The 21,685-nt window shown below is 44.1% G+C and overlaps 1 protein-coding gene across 5 annotated transcripts in view; it reads right to left on the bottom strand.

Moving 5' to 3' along the window:
* The window catches only part of LOC1280234 (uncharacterized), a 46,704-nt gene that overhangs the window by 11,167 nt on the left and 13,852 nt on the right, over window positions 1-21,685 (bottom strand). For all 5 annotated transcript variants that reach the window (XM_061657025.1, XM_061657026.1, XM_061657027.1 and 2 more), the window contains one exon: window positions 1,947-2,152. In XM_061657025.1, coding sequence (XP_061513009.1) covers window positions 1,947-2,152 — 206 coding nt within the window. The remainder of the gene's footprint in view (window positions 1-1,946; window positions 2,153-21,685) is intronic.

Below are 21,685 nucleotides of genomic sequence, written 5' to 3' on the forward strand. Positions count from 1 at the left end.
TTTCGAACCGCGTACAGTGGCGTGCAAATAATTTGTCGCAAAAGCTTCGCAAAACCCTCGGCTCCCAGCATCAACTCTTCTCTTTTTGAGTTTTTATTGCTTTTCTCGCCTCTTGTCTTGTTTTTCACAATCCGCTCGCAGAAGATATGGAAAAGCTAAAACCACCCACCCACTCCCGGCGCTGATCGTGCCCCTTTTTTCTCCTCGCACAAAACGTGCCGGTGCCGTTGCCGTCGCTACGTTATCGCAGTTGTTTATTGACTGGAAAGCAACAAAAACAGACATTATTTCTGTCTTATCTTGAGCAAAGCACGGGAAACCACGGGTGTGGGGGAAAGTAATCGAAAACGAGGACGTGGGACGGGACGGGTGTTCGCGAAACCTTTGGACCTTTCTCCCTTACCCGTTTGTGTGAACGGCCGGACCAGATGGGGCAGAAATAAAAGCTGCCCGCGTGAATGGTGGCAGCTTCACCAGCGCAATAGAAAATGTACAATACATACACACACACAAAAGGCAAACAAACATACACACTCATTAAGCAACCTTTAAGAACCAGTTTTGGTTCGAAATCTGATGGGAGAAAGCTCGACAGGAAACAGCACCGGGGCCAATGGGGAGGCCAAATGCTTCCCAAACGCGACGCAAAAAGCGAAAACCAAAAAAAGAAAAACCATTCCCATTTTATTGGTTTCGCCGGTGGCCGTGCTTTTCCTCTGTTGATAAATAAAACACTTTCAGCATCATAATAATGTGGCCACCGTCCCGGCGGAGGAAGCTTTATGAATGTGAGGTCCAACGATGACGTGGATGAGGAAGCTAGAGTGAGCAAATGGAGGAGGTGAAGGAATAAAGGCATCATTCCGACCATTTCCCCTTGAGCGGTGTGTCTCAGTGCGGCACGGGCAGAGCAGAGGGTGCAAAAGCTTTTCGCCCGAGCACCCGTCAGCACACCGAGAAGCACTCACGCCCATTATTCCCAATCAAGATGAATCGATCGAAACCGAACAGATTGGTTTCGTTGTCCGATCGTTATCCGGACAGCCCGCATGATGGATGATTATGATGCGAGGAGGAAGGACGACGATCGTGAAGGAGCGGGATGGTTGCCGGCCGGAGGAGGATGAGGGTAAAGATTGAAATGAAATTAGAAATACCGTTCCAGGCTTCTGCCGTTCGTCCGGGTCCGTCAGCTTTCCATTTTCTTAGTCGGAATCGAATTCGACTTGTCAAGAGCGAAGTGCATTAGAAATTCATGAGGGGATTCATGAGGGCTCTCGGGGCGAACCACATGAAGCTTGCGCTGTCCGCTGTCGTACAATTTTGTGTGTTGCGTTGTTGTGTCTTCAATAGCGGGGTTTTTTTTTATGTGACTCTGTCAGTATGGTGAGCTTTCTATTCATTATTAGAATCTTTAAAAGAATTTCTTGAGCGGCACTTAGAGCGACAGTCACTCTTCGCTGGAAGAAAACCCCAAATTAAAAGCATTTACATTTCCATCTGTCCTGTTTCATGTGTTTCTCTCATCTGACCAACAAAAAAAGGGTACAATCTGCCATCGAGACAACCTCTCGAGACCATTGCGACAGTTTGTTGAATTTTGAACAGTTTCCCGAAGGGCCAGAGGACACCTTCCCGGAACAATAACGGCACCGAAAAGCCGTGCTTCCGTGGAAACGCAATAGAATAAACACTTTTGCAAACCCGATTTGCATCCGACCTTACTTGTTTGCTGGGTGTAAAATTGTCACTTGCGATGAATGCTTGAAAGAACAATTAATAAAGGCAATGGTAGTAACAGCCATCCACTACCTTACTCCAATCGGAATCGGTGCTGTCGTCCGGAACTTACTTTCTGGAAATCCCTTCGCCCTTCTTAATAATTCTGTAAAACGATACCAAAAAGTTGATGCGCAAACAGCAGCACTATTCGAAGTGCTCCTTACCTCCACGTCGACGGCGCTGAACACCTTCATGGAGGGTTTTTCCTGCGGCGTGTAGCGGTAGAACTCGCGCTTGCCCTTGTACCACTTGATCGAGTAGAGCCGCTCCTTGTCCTCCAGCTCGTAGTCGCAGAACAGGTGGGCCGAGTCGCCCTTTCGCACGGCCGTCGGTACCGTGACGCGTACATTTCGCAACCCCACGGATACTTCTGTAACGAGTCGGAAGCAGTGGTGGTGAAAGTTATTTAGTCTTGGTTGAATAGGTTGAACTTTAATGAGGGATGGGGTGTTTTCTTGGAATCGATTTAAAGCGGATTAAGTAGAGGTGGTTGTTGAAGTAGGGTTGGTTTTTTTGTTATCGATGCAAAGGTGAATTTAATTTCACTAATATCCAATTACACAGGTATTACAGTTTTAATCGCTCATTGTTTTACCACAATTATTTGGAAGGGTGAATTTATTTGCAAACGAAAACACATGTCTTTGGCATAAACAATATGAGGAAACAATTATATTTAACCTACTCTGATGATGGTTTTATTGAGATGATCATGAAGAAAACTGAAATTCTATCCTATTAATTGCATGGTTTTGATACACTTTGTCATTAAATTGATAAATAGTCAAACTATTTCACCTTTTTGGATGAATGTGTCTGTATTTTTCATAACTCCTTCTTTGTAGTGATAGTACTAATACTGATGCTTTTCCCAGTGATGCTAATGTTTTAATGTAAGCGATGTTAATTTTCTCAGCGACAAGAAGGAAAATGTTTGCATATTCCAATTAATAGCAAATGGAACGCTCATATCTGTAAAAAACACATTTTTTTCCATGAGGACCAAAAAAATATACTACAGAAATAATCTTTTTTCGACCGATCCTGTGTACCCATGATGATGGTATTGTTCCTACAGTTGCGGTGCATTGTGTTCCTATGGTGATAGTGCTCCCGATCGTATAGCTGAGCTGAATAAAACGAACCGTGTCGAAGCTTGTTTGATATGAATTGTGAGAATTACGTACATAATAACGAAGTTTTTAGCAATTCAATTGTAACCGGAATTGTATGACTATGATTGATCAGTCAATTGTGATTGAATAGCTATATTTGAGGCATTCTGTTTGGTAAAATATTGGCAGGAATTTATTTCCGTAGCTTATTTTCGAGAACCCGTATGTAATAAGTCAGGGAACATATTCTGCTGGTATGAACAGAATTGCAGAGCACTGTAACCTCTCTTTGTTTTTTTTTACATTTTCCCTCTTTGACAGCCTTATGATTTTTTAATTTATCATTTATGTTCTATGAAAAATGGAAAAACATATTATAAAATATTGTCTACCAAAATATTTATTTTTATTTAAGAATATATACATCGAATCCTATTTGATACCACTAACAACCTCTACTCTAACGTGTGTAATCGTCAAAGCATGGCAAATTAACAGTTCACAAACAGCATACAATCACTCAACGATAAAAAAAAACCCCACACACACCACACACTACATACAACTTGTGCTTGTGTGGTTCATAACTCATTTAACAACTTCCCGCTGGCGCTGCTTGTCTCGTTAAAATCCTTTGCCTAGTCATCCAGACTCCTGCCAGGCGTCTCAAACGTTAGAGTTTTTTTTAAAGGTTGCACCCGTGGGACTAGCGAGAAGCGAGTGGTTCAAGTGATCCGTTTCCCGCCACTTTCCAGCCTGTCGAATTACCTTCCCACAGCACCGCAAAGCTTTCCATATCATCGTCCTGCCGGTAGTCCCTGTTGCACTTCCCACCGGCGCAGTGCAGTGCAGTTTGGTGGGAAAGTGCATTAAGCTGAATAGCGCTCACTGGGAAAGAAGGGCGCTCACTGTTCGATATTCTTTTGCAACGAATATTTCCATTCTGCTCGTGGTATGGAGTGGAGCGGGTGGCTTTTGTGGTTTAAATTCCACACTGTGGGAGTTAGCTCGAGTGGCAGTGCCACCGTGTTAAGGCGTGGTGCATCGAAGGCATCATCCGTACCTTTCAAGACTTCAAGAGCGTTCGAAACGTTAGTATGTGTGTGCAACGAAGAAAACGGACCAGTAGGTCTCTGAAGACCGGTGGATAAAAAGATGAAATGTAAGATTAATTGCAGCACGGCACGGCCAAGGCCATCCACCTCGAGACAGTAACCGCACAGCGCCACAGCGTCGTCCCCGAAGGAAGGGAAACTTTTCCTTTTTTGTAAAATGTTTCCTCGCAGCGCTTGTGTGTGTGTGTGTGTGTATGTGTGTGTGTATGTATCAGTGGACAAATTCTTCCCTTCGCCTCACACAAGTAGTGGCGGCAGTGGAATTTAAAGAAGATAAATTGATTACAAAGTTTCAGCTCACTTTCCAGTGAACTTCGGACGAGGTCTTGGGCCCGATGTCACTCCCTGCCCGGACCACGCTCGGCAGTCCATTCTTTAATAGTGTCGTTTAATGGGGAAGCTGAAGCTATGAAGCCGCTGTACTCCCAAGCCGCTGCAAGTTGTTTCATTGAGTTACACCAAAAACGGGCACGGAATGGAAAGTGGTACGGTTTTCTTTCGCAGTTCGCGCGACGGATCTAAAAGAAAAGCGACATTGCTGGAGCAGTGGCAGGAATTAGGATAATCGTGTTACTTGCGCTAGTGTTTCATAATTTCATCAGCGATACAATAACAGTTTACAGAAGCGAGGCGGCAGCGGAAGGTGGCCTCCCAGTGGCAGCTGGGTAATGAGTTTTAAAGTGGAAAAGGCTGTGCACGCATCGCGCTGGATCGGCTTTTTTCTCTCGATCAGCTCTTTCTTTGTCCACAAAACGAACATGAGGGACGGTTTCATATCCTTTGTCCTATCACTTTTCAACGGCGAGCTTTTGATTCATTACCCATCTGGGCATATTTTTGTGCTTTTGTGTTGCGCGCATTCCTTTATGTTCTCATTTTTCCTTTTTTTTTGCAACTCTACTCTCTATCCATCTATTTGAGCGTCCATTCCGGTCCAATGGGATTTTTTTGCTGCCAGAGCCAGCAGCCAGCAAGCCGAGCGACATTTTCGGAAGCGCTGCCTTTCAACTGCAGCTTCCGAAGCTGTTGACACATATCATGCCTTTTGGGGGGGAGGTGGACTGAGCCATCATGGTGCTGTTTGCTCGCGCTGCTGCACGAACCGTACGACAGCTGGTGCGCACACAAATCCTGCCCCAAAACTTGAAAGGTCTTCCTCGCACCGTAGGCAAGCAAACATATGCACCACACACGCGGTTCGTGGAAAGCTTTTTCGCGATGCTGCTGCAGCGAACAGTTTCCTCTGCCTTTGCAGAATGGTTGATTAGTTCATCCATCTTCCCTCCTCCCCTCGCACGAATGATGGCCACGTTGCGGTGGACACAGGGCGCCATTTTAATACCCCGACGGGCAGAATGCAAATGCAACGCTCGCGCAAGTGATTTTGAGCGGTTTCGGACGCAACGTAAAATTTGGAATGTGACTACCAGCTGCTCGTTACACTGCACGCGCACGTATTCTTCCTATTTCTTCGCATGCCACCACGCCATCCTCTCCCGTGTTTGGGAGAGACAGAGATGAAGGATGGATTTTGCGTTGTGCACACATTGCGGCGCGTGAAATTACTGTGCAGCGCTGGTACGAATATTAATTTCATGTAACTACAAGCGTGTCATGTTGCCTACATTTAGGCGCCGGTTTTTTTTGGAGCCGCCCCGTTCCTGGGAAGCTGTAACAAACGCAAAACAATACTGCTGCTGCTCCTTTCTTCTGCCCAGGCTTTTGCAAGTTCACCTGTACCTGTACAACCTTTTCCCCTAGCAGCGAGCGTTCACCTTTACGATATGAAAAATGAGATTTCACCATTATTCGCCATCCGGCGGAAATGAATCGAGCTGGAGATTGGTTTGAGCAATTCTGTGTTGAATAAAATATTGCCCCCTCCTGTTGCCACCATGGTTCACGAGGCGAGGGGCAGGATGATTGGGGTGAAAATTGGAAAACAATTTTCACCATCCATATTCGCCCAGGAGACCAGGAGACGAAGCGCGTTCGTTCGAATATTACACAGACCCGCTCGTGTGACTCCGCATTGTGGTAGGTTTTGGTGAAGCTTTAAGAAGGTTTGCAAGGAAAAGATGGTGCTTGAATACACAGAAAATGGCATTAACACGTTGAATTGAAATATATTAAAATTAAATACTTTCTAAGGCTTCTTGCTTTTCATCATTCGGAGAGATGTTTTTGTTTGTGTTTTAAGGAAGCAATTACCGTTCCTATGAACAATAGCAATTGAAGTATTCTTCGTAGAAATTATAAAAAAACACACACACATACACACATACACAGTAAATATCAATTGATAAAAGACTCTGCGTTATTATACAAAAATAAGGCGCTCTACATTTCAATTATGAAATGTTACTGCTATACCTACAACACCGTTCCTTTACGCCTAAAAGTATGCTATTTGATGTGTGAAAGTTTATGTGGTGCTGTTTTTCCTCGAATTACGCGACACTTGAGTTACGCGAATTTTTATTTTTGACAATTCAGATGTCAAATCAGTACAGTTTTCTCCATCAACTGTCAAATGACAAATAATTTGTAATTCTTCCCAAAGTTTGAAATCACTACAAAGACAGAAGTAACTGAATTTTCGTTCGCATAAAATAATTTATGAAAAATGAAAAAATGAAATGAAATGAAATGAAATGAAGTTACTTTTTTAATCTAAATTCTAAATCTAAATGAACTAAATTCAATCAAAAATTATTATTACTCAAGTATATTTTAGCTGTAAAACGTGTAAAATTACTCGCGTAACTCGGGGAAAGACTGTAGTTGTAAAGATATTCTTAGCACCAGAAGGTATGTTGAACATTTAAAAGTAGTTTGCATCAGTTGCGTGAATGATTCTTATTTCATGTATTGAAAATTATTCTCTTTTTGTGAAAAAATCAACTTACAATAATAAGAAAAAACAAGAGCAATAAATATCTATTTCAAGCGAACCGTTTTCCCCAGCTTATGGTGTAATCTTTGCTTATACCTACGAATTGAAACGAAAAGATTATCAAATGTTTATCAATTTATTTTCCGCGACTGGTAAAATTTATTCTATGAAGCTAATTTTTCATCTCCCTTTTGATTATTACAGAACGCCCCAGCACGCATTGCAATGTTGTACATTTTTCGTTTGCGAATCATTCCACTCCCCCTCTCTCTCTCTCTGCTCGCCCGTAGCCGTTTGCAGAAGCTAGGGAGCAATTTTGATCAGAAAATATGCTGGGCCACATCAGTTGCGTGGCTGTTTCTGTTCAGCACTTCTCGGCTCGGCACATGGTTACAGAAGAAAAAAGGGAAACGTGGAAACTGCTTCCCTTCCCATTTCTCCCACCCCATTTTCACGTTGGAGCTCATTTTCAACATTTCCCGGGCAACAACAAATTTGACGGAAAAAAGGATAAAACGTTCCCGCGCTGACAACCATGAGGAAAGTTCCATTGTGTGTGCGCGTGTGTGTGTGTGTGTGTGTTTTGTGTCGACTTTTTCCTATTTTCATACAAACCATTTCCCTCCCTCCCCCCCCTCCCCCTCTCCCACCGACCAGCCAACTCAACACACTCACGGTGCTTTAAAAAAGAAAATATGGAAATGGAGGAGCAGCACATTCTTTGTGTCTGCTGACGGATGTTTGTGTCGTTCTGTTGACCTAGAGGCAATACGGCAGCAACGGGTGGTGCGTGAAAGCCGCTGCGCAGGGAGGGGTTGCCTCCCCGTTTTTACGCCTTCGTTAACCGTCTTCGACAGACAGCGGCAAATCAACCGAGGCGGAAAAAAACGCCGCGGAGATGCACGGTGATGAAGAATGTGTTGTTCCGTTTTACTCCGGGGGTGAAGTGGTTGCGAAACGGAACAACTCGTTATTCACCCTGCCACTTATGCGGTTCACCTGAAAAGCGAACATTCTTCACACACCAAGCAACCGTGTATAGCCGGGTACAGGGCGAGGGCCCGCGTTTCACAGGATTATCATTAACAACTTGTCTTCGGTTCGCGTGTTCGTCGTCTTCTCTGCGACGCGTCTGCGGTTCCAGCTTTTGCATGGAAACGGGTGCTCTAAAAACGATCACAACCACTCACACACACACATGCCTCGTGCCAGGGCAGTGTTGCTACAGCTCGCTAAGCCGTGTAAGACACGTGGCAGCGTGATAAGCAGTTTCAATATCAGCGCGTTGCGATCGAAACGGCATCGTGAGCAAACGGCGCCTGGAGTAGACGAGTAGATGGGGCTGGGAGTGGCTTTTTCAATTCTATCAACACCGATGGGGTACATGACGCTTTCGCCAAGTGTGATGAGCACCTCGTCCGGCTAGTTCATCATCTTCCAAGAAAAAGAGGAAGGTAAATAGAAGAAAGCTCGGTACAATGCATTTTTCTTTTTCATTCAATATTTTAACGATGCGTGAAGATGCGATAAGGACCTAGGTTCAGCACTTGAAGCATCTGGAGCGACGGGAGTCCAGAATGTGTGTGAAGAATGTGTCACTGCCGTCCTCCGAAGCGTTGGGCGTGTACGCCCAAGAGGGAAATGCTTAGTGCAACTACTCTTTTTTTTTCATGTGAGAACATTTTGTGCCACCCATCTGTTCTTCTATCAACACGCACAAAAAGCTTCTCACTTTCTATTACTGAAGTCCCTCCGCTGGTAGAAACGATCGATTCACTGTACAAAGTCACCCTCAAAATTTATCAAAGTCTCCTGTTTTTTCGCCCATTTTTGCCAAATGTGGATGGGCCCAAAGTTCGATGCATCTCGGGGAAATAATCCTCTTAAAAAGTACTCCACCCCTTCGGGTTCGTTAAACACTATCGAACGTCACGTTCAGTGCATTGAATGCCTTTGCCCGTTTGCTCGTCGTACACCAAAAAAAGCCACTGTCTTGCCCTGACTGGGGTGTGTCTGTGTGTGTCTTTGTGTATCCTTGGGGACACTTTTGCACTCCCAGCATTGCTTTTCACTGATCAGCTCCGGCTCACACATACACTTCATACCGCAAATTCATACACCATTTGGCTTGGAACGAAGGAAAACGTTCGTCCCAGGAACCTCGAACGCTGTGAAGTGAACTGCCGTCCGCTTCGAGGCAAAAGTTAATAAATTCAATTTAAATTCATAGAGCTCGTAAAGTTGTAAAAATCACTTTTGGGGTGAGTTTTGGGTGAGGAAGAGAATAAAATATAAAAAAACGTAACTCGTTGCACTTGCACTGTGGTTCATAATTTACTCGACTGTCCCCTGCTAGGTCGAGTACGTTTTGAGCTGAAGGCACTAGGTGTATGGTGAAAGTGAAAGATTTTGGGAAGGTTTCAGTGATGATGGAAAGAAATCAGTGTCTTTCGATGGGGTTGCAATCTATTTTCAATATTTGCGTGAAGGATTTTACTTCCTTTTCTTGATTTATTTTGTAGAATTGACAGCAAGTTATACTTTTTGGCAGTTTTTAGAATGTTAATCAAAAGAGGAAGCGTTGAAATTTCCCAAATTTTGAATTGCACTCCAAAAAAGATCTTAAAGTTCTCTTTTACTTTTAGTACATTTATAAGTTAAAAATTGTTTTACAGAATTTCCCAAAGGTTTTGGTTGGTTTCCAAAGTTTCTTGAAGCCTTTGAACGATATATTCAACGAAACCCAGAGATTTTATGTTCAATTGTAATGATGTTCAATTTCAATACCAATAAAATGCCAAAAAGATACCAATGTTAAGTGGAAAAGTATATGGAAAACGTAAAGTAAATCGTTAGACGAATCCAAACAATTACGAGAAAAAATCAACAATTCGTTGGAAATTCTACAAAAAAATTGAATACTGAAAACCAATATGATTGAAAGTTTAAAAATGTAGCATTTTTCTGAAATTGGGACGTCCAATGAGCGATCAAAAGAGGATAAATAGTTGAATGTGGTTGTTTTGAAGAAGCCCTTCTCTCAGATGCATTAATCTGAACAAAAGGCATCAAAGAATAAAGGTTATTTTTTATGTTGTGACATCAAGCGGGAAGCTGCATGACAAGAAGTATTTCGTGAAAGGTCTTCGGGTAATCACTTCTTACGATTTCTCACATCAAGCAGGACTAATAAGCACAACAAAGACGTCTGAGCGCTAAAAATAACCAAAATTCCCACCAAAATCATCTCGAATAAAAGGAATTACCCTTCTTCATCGTAATCATCCACACAAAAGCCCAAAGCACTGAAGCAAGTAAGCAGAATTCCTTCCAATGTGAAAAAGCTTCCTATTAGAACGAGAGCCCTCCCGGGGTGTCACATTTTAATAAAACCAATCGGAGTGATAAATTCCCATTATGAGGTAGCGGTAACGTAACGATCGCTAACTGAATTTCACCACTAAAGCGGGAATCTGCCAACGCGTTAAAGACACATGAAAGCGGCAAACGCTTTTGCTACCTTTTCCCATACCTTTGGTCGCTCTTTTCGGGGAACGTGAAAAAGCACAACCCGAGCACCAATTCGGAAGAATTTTCCCACTTGAAAATCGAATTCCGCACCGCACCTTTGCACACCAAGCATGGGCAGCGCCTAAGGAACACAATTTAACACGGCTCGGACACTATTTTGCCAACCGACCGGTGAGTGGAACAAAGGAAACATTGATGAAAAGGGCCGTCGCTTTTTTCTGGTGAGCTTGATAAAGGCACACACACGACGAAAGGACTCTCCAGAAGTCATCGACAGGAAACCCGAAAGAGCCGGGACTCCTTTAGTGGGCAGGCTAGAACTTGCGTGCCGAAAAAAGAATAGCAGCAGAGCAGTAGAAGGGGCACGTAAAAAAGAACGACTTCAGACCAAGGCATCACATTTTTCCATCATCTCGCTCGCTCGAGAACAACGGAAGCAAACACATCGAGCCGTACCCGGGGACGACACCGAAACGAGATCGTACGGACGTCGACGTGTACGACTAGGAGTGCTCCATAACGAGCTAGGACCGAACCAAAAAACACAAAAAAAAACTGGAAAAGGAAACCCAAAACCAGCAACCAGGCGCTAGTTGCCGGTGACCACCGGAAGCCATGGCTTCCGGGAAACCGTTCACCGACTGGCGGTCAGAATCAACAAGGAGATAATTGATTGTGTGGCCAAGGCCTGGACAGGACCTGGAGACACACACACACACCCAGCACCCAGTACTCACCTCCGGATCTGCCCAGATGAAAGCCCTCCTTTTTTTCCTGCGCTCCAACATCTCTCGCTCTCTTGAAGTATGACTCTCGGTGTGTGTGGCTGTGTCTACAGTGAAGGCTTCAGAAACGTTCAAAAAGCCGTTGTTTTCTGGGGAGGGGCCTTGGGTTGAAAGTTTTCCCCCGTCTGGTGCCGTCCGGTCTGGCTTCCGCAGGGCAGGCGAGAGAACGTCCTTGTATGCGAGGTGGAAATTAATCACCCTCGGTGGAACTTTTACGAGTGCGGAAAATTGTTTCCGCGACAGAGTTAACCCATTTGTGTGGCAGCTTTTTTCTTCTTCTCTTTTTTGTTGGTGCAAATTGTGACCCTCTCACAGTCTCGACCAATCGCTTACGGGCACGGTCGAAGGGTCAATTTGGGGTGCTTTTAGATAAGCAGGGGGTTGTCCGTTTTCTCCTCCCCGAAGGGCAATGGTGGTGACTGAGCAGTTGGCGGATGGGGCGAAAGGTCGGTGGGCTTGAAAGCTTAAACTTTCGTTACATTCCCAACAGCGCTCAGGGGACTGGTTGAGTGAAAGTTGTTGAAAAGAATTCCTCAATGAGTCCCAGCAGGCCTTGGGTTTGGTTATCTCTGTAGGCTCCAGCAACAATTCCCTCCTATCATTTTAAACTCTCGATCGATTAGGGAGGTAGATTTTGCACAACAGAAAAACGAAAAATATTCGCTCACTCAATGGAAAGCTCTGATGCTATTCCCGTGCAATCCCATTACGATTCGAGATGAGCCAAAGTAGTGACACCATTTTGTCACTCTCGTTACACATCACACGCAAACAGTTGTGTGCACTAAATGGAACAGTTTTACGCACTGATAGTAAGGGCCCAACATTAAACTTACTCCAAGCGCAGCGTGTTAATAAAACGACCAAAGTTTTCCAATCGATTGATGAGCTTCTTCCAGCGCTGTGCGCGAATAACAAATTGAGCCATAAAGCCAACCTTTCAAATCAGCACAACCAGCAGCAGCGGCAGCAGCAGCAATCTCGAGCCTCATGAACGTGAAGCACGGAAGCTTTAAACTTTAAACCCACCTCCCTGCTTTTGCGACCGATTTACGATGCATCATAAAATTCATCGACTCGTTTATGTTGCCTCCGTTTAAATGGTCGTCCGCTTTGGGGTCGTTTCCCAAAAACGGTGCGCTGCCTACCGCTTGGGCTTGGGAGTATCATTCGCCTTTCGGAAGCAATACGCGCTTCGCACTTTGAGGTGCTGAGGATTTGCCACCCAAAGCATCACACTTTGCAGGCGGCATGAAATGAAGAACTTTGGCACTGAAAAGTGCGTCCCGATAATTCGACGCGATCACTTGTCACGCGATCGTGACATCTTGATACGACTTTCGCCGCAATGATTTCAACCCCGGGGATGCAAAAACTTACCATCATCATTCCGAAAACAGATGCCTAGCATTACGCCAACAAACCGGAATCTAATTTAAAAGTTTAATCCTTTGCCTTAGCGCAGGGCACCCACCCCGGTGACAAAGTTTTCGCAACGACTCCTGCTGCTGCAAAGCACCGCCAACAAACCTCGTTCGTTTTTGCGCTGCACAAAGCCGCCCATGGCGCGCACGTATGTCAAACGATGCTTTATGTGTACGGTGTGTTTTTGCCCGGGTTCGGTTTGCATAAGCCGTATTTATAGCACGGAACAGTCCCAGCCCGCCCCTGCTTACGCTCGCTTAAGTCTAATCTTTTAGCCGGTGGCAAAAAAAAAAAAACGCTTCGCTCCTTCGCAGCAAGCGTAACCGTGTGTTGCGTAATTTGTTTGCATTTGCGCTTGAAAGCTTGTACCGACGGGTGTGCCATTCTGCTACTATCGCCACCACTGCTACCACCACCTTCCACTACCTTTGCTTTTGGAAATTGTTCCTCATTGCTTGGCAAAAATCACCACCAACACGCAGCGCCTGGATTAGTGGAAATTGTAATCTTAGTTTCGGGTGAATATGAGCGGATCTCACTCACCAGCCCCACCGGTACCGGATGTGGGCGTGTGTGTGTGTGTATGGGTTGAAGTGCACCGAGCATAAATCCTATCGCCCCTGTGGTGCTGTGTGTGTGTGCATGTTTTCTAGCCTAATCCGTGCTTTTCCTCGCAGCGAAACCACGACCACGAATTTTACCTCCCAAACCCTTCTGCTCTGTCCTGGAGCTCGAGTTTCTGTTTTAAATTGCACCACGGATTAGGCCGAAATGAAACGAATTATGCTGCAACAAATCGTGCACATATGCAGTGACGTTTTTTGTGTAGGACGAAGCTGGGGCAATACCTGCTTTTTGGCAACAATTAATGTACGGATAAAAGTTTTCCCATTTTGGGAGGCAATGGTGAAAGAATCAAGCAGGATTATGTGCAATATTTAAGAATACTTTCAAAAACGACAATACAAATAGTTACAATTACTAGACGGAATTCAAAATTACCAAAAATGTGAGGAAAATCCTGTGGAAAATGAAGCGATTTCTAGAAGAGATTTATTTATTGCCCAAACCTATATCTACTATTTAATCTCTACGACATAAAAGTACCCCTACAATAATGATGGTTACCTAGTTCTACTAGTTCAACTGGGGCACATTTTTCCAATTTTATCCCTTTTCTAGATTGTATCGTTCCCATTATCGGTTTTACTCTTTTTTTGCTTGCTACATTCCTTCATCCTTTTGCTAGACACCGTCGTCTAGCATCGGTGTGTGCGTGTGTGTGTTTGTGTGTTTTCAACTAGATATAAACACATATTTTACTCTCTTTAATAAGAAATCAGGCCCATTCAACTGACCTTTTCCTTTGCTTTCCCACGCTTCTTTCTGCCTTTCCGTTACCCAGAAAAGTGTTGGAGCAGGAACAAAAAATGTAATTCCACTGGACGATTATGTCCAGCAATTCCAATGCCGACTCACAATAACCACCCACTCCTCTCCCCCTTTCCACGTAATCGGACTGGGATTTGCACACGGTGCCGGGCCGGTTCGAAAGCCTGTCACGTTATGATGGCAAATTTAGGATTTTTTCGGGGTTTATTTAACCCGCTCGTTGGTATGCGTGTAAGGGATTTGTGTTGCTGCGGTGTGTCGGAAGGGGGCGGGAGATAAAAGGTTCAACACCACACAGTGCTGGCCCAACGGTACGCGAGCTAAATTGAAAACGAATCCCCAACCCACAAGGCAAAAAAAGGGCAAAACCAATCTTCCACCGGACAGTACACCTGTCCCGGGGAGAAAGGTTGAGCGTATTTTTTTTTTATTTGTTTGCTGCTACACCACCGTTTGGTCACCGATCGGGGAAGAGAAATTCGTTCGGCGAAAAGGGTGGATTATTAGGGTTCTTGGTGGACGGTTCGTTGTTTGCCAGTATAAGCGCGGTGAGGGCATCGCGGGCTGCCAAACAAAAACACTATCGATCCGTGACAGTGCCTGAGCCAACTGGGCAATTCTCCAGTGGCACTGTCCGAAATGGCCACATTTGAGGAGCGGGAAATGGTTTGGGTAAGCCACAGCCGCGGAGACAGTCGGCTTGAGGTTGTCTGCCCTCCGTCGTTGTGGTTTTTGACCTTCAAGCATGCGAAAGCATGTACGATGGTGGTTCTGTTGTTCAGATCAGGTTTTGCATTTTATGTTGAGAGTACAATGTCTATTGATTTCTGGGTTTTTAGTGTCGTATTTGATTGGGATCATTTTTCAATTATGTTGTAATGCAATCATTATAAAGCTTTTTTTGCTCGTCTTTATAACAGGGAAGGATGTTTTTTCGTAATGTGTGTTTCTTAATTTTAGAGCCACAAATTGTTTGATTTAGCTGTATTAGTTCTTAAATTGCTCTTTTGTCTTAGTGTAATTTGTAAATCAGGAATTAGACTCAAAAATGGTATGTTTACATTTTATTTGGGTTTGGTCGAGCTCCTGCCCCAAGCTTAAACTATTTGCAGTACTTTAAGAGGCAAAAAAGGCATGCAGGTGAATGAATTTGAATATTCTACCACTGGGGCCCTTCACGATTCTAGTCTGTTTTTTGTACGGAGTTTGACAGTTGGAGCCTGAAATCATGTAAACACTCCATACAAAACCACACATAAAACTAGCCTGCAATTTTCAGTCTAGATTATTCTAGCCTCAAAGCTAGAATTAGATTCGAGTACCTGCTCGAAAAATGACAAAACAAGGTGGTGTTTACATTCATCCCAAAGTGCATTATAGTAGTCCAGGTCTCATAGCATGTTTTTTATAACCAAATTTTAATATCACTGAAATTTCAGCCTACGAACTTTAAACGGAAAGGGCCCCACTATTAAATACCATGCCATTCATTAGCGTTTCTGCATTTTATTCCAAAAAATGGTATTTGATACAAAAAATTTAATTTGCTCTATGTGGTGTATATAAAACATAGCTTCTCTAAAAGTTTAAAGTTTGTTGGATAATTGCTTTAAATTGAAAAATTCATCAAAATTCATTTCGTCATCGTCACACTATTCAGCTCACATTGCAAAGTGCTTCGGTAAACTCGTGTATGAATGATACTTGAAATTTCAGCTTACATGCTATACATAACTCATTATTCGAATGATTTTGTTACGTGAATTGCATACTTTTGGGCGGCAACCGTGAAATCGAACCAAGCACCCTTAATGTGTAGTACGGCAAGCATTTTCTACCCCATTACTCGTGAAATTTTAGCTTATTAGTGGAAAAATACCAACAATTAGTGACAACGCTAAATGCAACAGAGAATAATGAAATTCCACATGATTCTACTGCCGTTGATTGACACGCTTTTAAGCAAAACAACAGGCGCAGTACTATTCTCTATCGCAACATTTTGTTCAAACGGCAGCAAATAGAATTGAGCTTTCGAAAAAGTAACAATCAAAAGCATTCATGCATCACCAAAACGCATCGCGAGCTATGTTAGTTCGTTTTACAGCACAAACAACTTCATTACGTTTGATGCGTAAAGTTCCTGCCGCATTCCAGCCGCGGCAGAGAAACGCATTTCGGGTGCCCAACGGGGCAACCAGGATAGATAAACGAACCCTATCAGCTCGTCAGCAAACGGAGCAAACCCAATCATTAGTACAAACACGCGCTAACACACACACACGGGCATTTGTTTTTGGATGACGCCTAATCACCGGTTGTATCATGGATATTCGTTTGCACGGTAATTTCGTTTGCCCTCTCTCGTTCTTTCTGGGAATGCGAAGGGACCGAGGGAACATGCAAAATGAGAACTGGGCGGTGGATACAAACGGGCACAACATAATTAAACTAATGCACAGAAAATTAAGCGATGTATTACGACGATCCTGTTGGGTGAGCGGGTTGGAGGGACAGAAAAAATTACCCCCAAATGCCCCCGTTGGCGATAGCGAGCGTGTGATGTGGCCGTGAGGAGCGTTTGGGCTTGGGAATGCACATGCATCACTCGTGCTTTTGGCAAGGGGGAAAACGTTTTTAAGCTCACGTAGCAGCGGCGGCAACAACGGCAGCAGCTCATCAAACACAGATGCTCTCATTATGCAAAGCAGTAACAGTTACAGCCGGCGTAGAGTGGGCGTAGGGGCATGTTTTAGATGTAGCAGCTCGCTCTCAAATGGGAAAGGAACACCAATGGGTTGCGGGTCCATTAAGTGCAGTTGCGCCCGCAAACCGAATGCAAGCGAGGCATTTTTGTGTAGCGTTTTTGCCCGATTGTTTTTAAAGCTTCTGGAGAACCTCAGGGGCTTCCATTTGCCTTTCACTGTTCGGCAAAATCAATGATGATATCGCTTTTTTATGCTTCTTTCGCAAAAAACACTCGCCATTTGCTGTGCCATGCTGACTAGCATCATAAATTAGGAAAGGACAATTGTGATTTTTGTGCAGTCTCTAGCAGAGCCATTGAGTGATAAAAATTAAGCATATTTTTGTGAGCACCCTGTAGCGCACTCACTACGCCACAAGCTCAGTGTGTGTTTCATCGCGTCTGTCGTTGAAGCGTTACATGACAGATTGATAATTAGTCAGTGATTGTATGTATGTTTTTGAGCTTTTTTCACTTTTAATTGCCTCATACTAACATGCATTGCTTTTGTCGTGTAACATGAGGCACCGTTTTGTAGCATCAAATAAGTGTTCTGCCTGCTGGGAGTGATCCCAAGCCCCCCTTCCGTTCGTACAATTTGTCATTAAAAATCGTGTAATGTTATGTCATTGCATATTTCAACACAAACAAGAAAGAAAGAGAAAAGGCACACTCAGCATGCGATAGTGCTTCGGTGCATGTGTGCCTGTGAGACGCTAGTTGCAAGCTTTGTTCGAGTGAGAAAGCGAACACGAAGCAAATCAATTTGATGCAGCAAGCTGCTACGAAAGCGAACCAATTGAATAAAGTTATCCAATTTCTCATGCTGCCTCGTGTTGCTTTCTCTGCTGCTGTCCCTCAAGCGCATACCTGTAACAAAGCAAGTGTGTCTGTGTGTGTGGCTGTTGTTTGACCGTCCGACAGCACTTCGTCACTTCGTGCAGCACGAACTGGGAAGCCCAGTTAAGACTTCAATTTTGTGGAAAAATCAATTTTCGCACCGCGCTGAAAAAGTGGAGTGGCACAGTGGCACGCAGATCATCGACAGTGGCGAGCTGGTGTGTGGTGGTGTGTTTTCCTCCCGTTTTATTTTATTATTGCTGTTTGCTGTGCAGTTTTCAAACGGGCCAAGACTACCGCCAGACGCGCGTACCATTACTCATGCGAGCGCGACCGTGTTGCACAAGCCAAGCCTTTTGCTACCACCAACAACGCGTTAGCGATTCGCTCGCTACCACGTCGAACAACGATGTGCCCGCGTGTCAATGTGTCCATTCAGTAGCAACGGCGGGGTGGGATGTGATAAACGTCGTTTGATTGTTGCTGAGAGTGGGCGCAACCAGTGTGTGGAAGCGCTGCTGGCGTGTGGAGCAACTGCACATTTCTCACCGTACGATGGAAGCTTTACGATGCTGTTTTTCAGCTAGCCTTGCGCCATTTTGCAGCCCATTTGAACAGGCAAGCAGCATCACTCGGCGAAAACACTGGAGACACTGCCGTGCATAATGTTTTGTTGAACGGCAACAGCAATGAAGAATCTTTCATCCCTTCACACATCCCTTGGGCAATCGTAACTAAAAAATGGAACAGAACAGTTGAAGGGATGTGATACTTTGGTAATGTGCAAACTAAAGGGTCAATAGAACTATTTGAGAACTATTTGCAAAACGTGCCCGGAATACGAATTGGTTTAATGAAAGATTATCCTTCTTTTTTGTGGGTGAAAATGAGAGCAAACTTAAGATGGTGCTGCTCGGAGCCGCTCTCAGAAGAAATCGTTGATGGAAGGTGACAATCTCTCGCAGTGGTTGCAAGCGATTTGGATCGCTGTTTGCACACTCTGTTTCTCTGCAACTGCCTGTGGTGTGATGTGATGATGAGTCAGCACAAAACAATGCAAGAACGCAACACTTTATGCCACTGATCGCTAACGACTATCTAGCAGGCATGCTAAAGGCGCCCTAAAGTATGCAATCCTTTCTATATTATCATCTGACAATTGCCATGCACATACGGACTAACCTAAGACAACTAAGCGCCTGTAAATAGGCAATGTAACGGAAAAGGCACGATTTACTAGCTTTTCTATAAATAATTCAGATAAGAATGGCATTCGGTGCCTAAAGGTATGCAACAATTTTATTTAAAGTTTTTTATTATCCTTTTCAATTTTAATTTTTTGACATTTACCTGAAAGATTGTCAATGGCCATTTTAAAACTATAATCACTATTTATGAATCGCATAAAATCTTATTTATGGATATTCAATGCAACACTTATAATACATAGGTTGAGTGCAATGATCTTTGATCTGAACAATAAAACATTTCACCATCATTATTTTAAAAACAAAAAAAAGTTTTTAAACAACTTTCATGAACGATGAAATTCACAGGAATTTTATTAGATAAATTCATTTCAACAGAAAAAGAAGCAAACGCAAACATAAACCCACCACCACCTTCTCAGTATGCTTTCGTAGCAAATGTATGCTTTCCGAATAAATTTACTCCCACATATTAGAACTTTATCCTTATGTTTGCATTTTCCAGCCATATTTTGCATGCCATGCACTTTGCAAAGCATCAATGATGAGGATGATGATGATACGGATACGGGGTTTTCCGAGCACTGAACGCACTCGGTAAGCTTACACGCTTTGTTTGCTTCACCCCCACTGCTGCAAACATTTAAACAAATAGGGCTGGAAACAGTTCCCGAGGCCATCACGGACAGGAAACACGTTTGCTTCACCTGAAGAAAGCTACCCATGCAGGTGAGCTGATCAACCGGTAGCAAACAAGAAATAACTCATAATCGACATTTTCACGTTCGATTACCTCCGCACAGTGGTACACTTTGCACTGCAACATAGAACAAAGCGACCCGGCCAGGGAGGGAATGATTGAAAAGCCTAGGATTTATTTCTTCCTGTTTGCCCGCCCGGGCGCTGCTCGATTGGATGTCAAACGGTAAAGTACGTGATAGAAAATTGAATTTCTACACATTTTCCACCACCACTCACAAAAAACCCACCATTCCATCGAGGTTGTGTCAATCGTGGTTGGTGAAGATGGCGAAAAGCTGCACCCACACACGACAAAAGTACACCTACTCAATCGCCCGTCAGCCTGGTTGCTCGGTAGCTTTTTATTGGAGAAATCTGTCCGAACGCGATTCGGAAACACAGGAACCTAGAAACAGCACTTTCCTAGGGACTGGCAGAGATATTTCGGTACCGGTGACGTTATGAGCCACAGTCGAGTGAAGGGTAGCTCAGCATCAGGCCACCCTGGACGAGCTCATCCCACACTTTGTAAGCATTGGACGAAAATCAATCAATCATTAAATTGTCCAGTCTTTGGCCACCACCATCCGGGTCGGGCGGAATGGCACAGGGCAAGTTGCTCCAGGGCAACGGGGAGGTTACACAACACGATTTCGTGATCAAATGAAACCCGGAACGAGCGTGAAAGAGGGAGGGTGGTTGAAGAACAGAAGGGCAGCCTGCCTGAACAGATGAGGGGATTGATTTTTGATGGGAATATCACTTTTGCTGGTCGAACATTTATTGGAACGTGATGCTCGTTACCGGCGATGCGGTAAGGATGGTGCCACGGTTGAGCTGCTGTTAAATTTCAAAACAAAAGCCTTTTACTGGTTTTTGATGGGCATTTTACACTGCTTTTAAAGCTGTTTATCGACTGATTGCTCGGTGAATTAGCAAACAGAAGCTTTTATTGTGTATTTGCGTTGCTTTTTGCTTGTAGCCCTTGCAAGGCGCCTGAAGGTATAGATTATGTATAACACTGCATTTTTAAAGACTAGCTTTTCCATTGATGAAACGCATATTGCCTACTGGTAGGCGCTAACCTAGTACTAGCAATCTAGAAAAAAAAGTACAGCAATAACAAATGTATGCTGATAAGCATCTGCAAGAGTATTTGCAACTCGTTCAAATCAATCTATGATGCTTTTGATCCATTAAATCTCAAGCTTTGCTTATGCTTCAGTGTGAAAACATCGGACTAGAATAGAAACGTATTCTATGGCAACAAAAGACAGACTCGTATGTTCAAGATAGGCAAGCAAAAGCGACACCAAAAAGGGTTTACCACACACGCACAAACACTTCTACAAGCACCGTTTACCAAGAAAACTATCCTTGGCTCGATTGGCTTCGGATGGATGAGCTGAATATTGGTCTCGTTTCGTGTTCCACTGCGGTACATCAGCCAGCCAACCCGGCAAACAGGATATCGCCAGCCACCACCTTCAGCCTGTCTGGCAGATCGTTGAGCGAAAGATTAGCATAAGATTTTCAATCTACCGATTGGAAACAAAGTGTAATTTGTGTTCTGCTGGAACGGGTGCCATGTTGTCGAACGGGAAAGGAACGAGGGATGCTGCAACAAAGCCCGTGCGGTATTGATTTTGCAGTGGATCAATTTTTAATCAGTGCAAACCCAACCCAACCAGCCTACTGGTTGGGAAATGGACCGGTTGTGTCACTGAGATTGCGAATCATTCTCGGCAACCAACATCTACTTTTGCTTGTTATCGGTTTATTGATTTTTGGGGTTTCGAATAGATTTGATTTCACACGTATCGCTTTGCTAACTTGAAATCAACATTTGTGCAACATTCATGCACATACTTGCGAGTTGTACCCTCGGTGCTCTCCCCGTTTACACATACAATCGAACGCAATTCTCATTTGCTCAACCGTATGATATGATCTTAAACTAATTAGCTTTTCTCCCACCAGTACAGTACCGGGTGTACCGGATGCACCATCTCCTTCGGCGCTCACTGCTGGCCGAAAGCGTGGCGAATGAGTGTGCTCGTGCCGTTTGCAAATGACATTCCGCTACATACAGCACGTGCACTTTCGCGC

The sequence above is a fragment of the Anopheles gambiae genome, chromosome 3, assembly GCF_943734735.2.
Source record: "Anopheles gambiae chromosome 3, idAnoGambNW_F1_1, whole genome shotgun sequence".
Taxonomy (NCBI): Eukaryota; Metazoa; Arthropoda; class Insecta; order Diptera; family Culicidae; genus Anopheles; species Anopheles gambiae.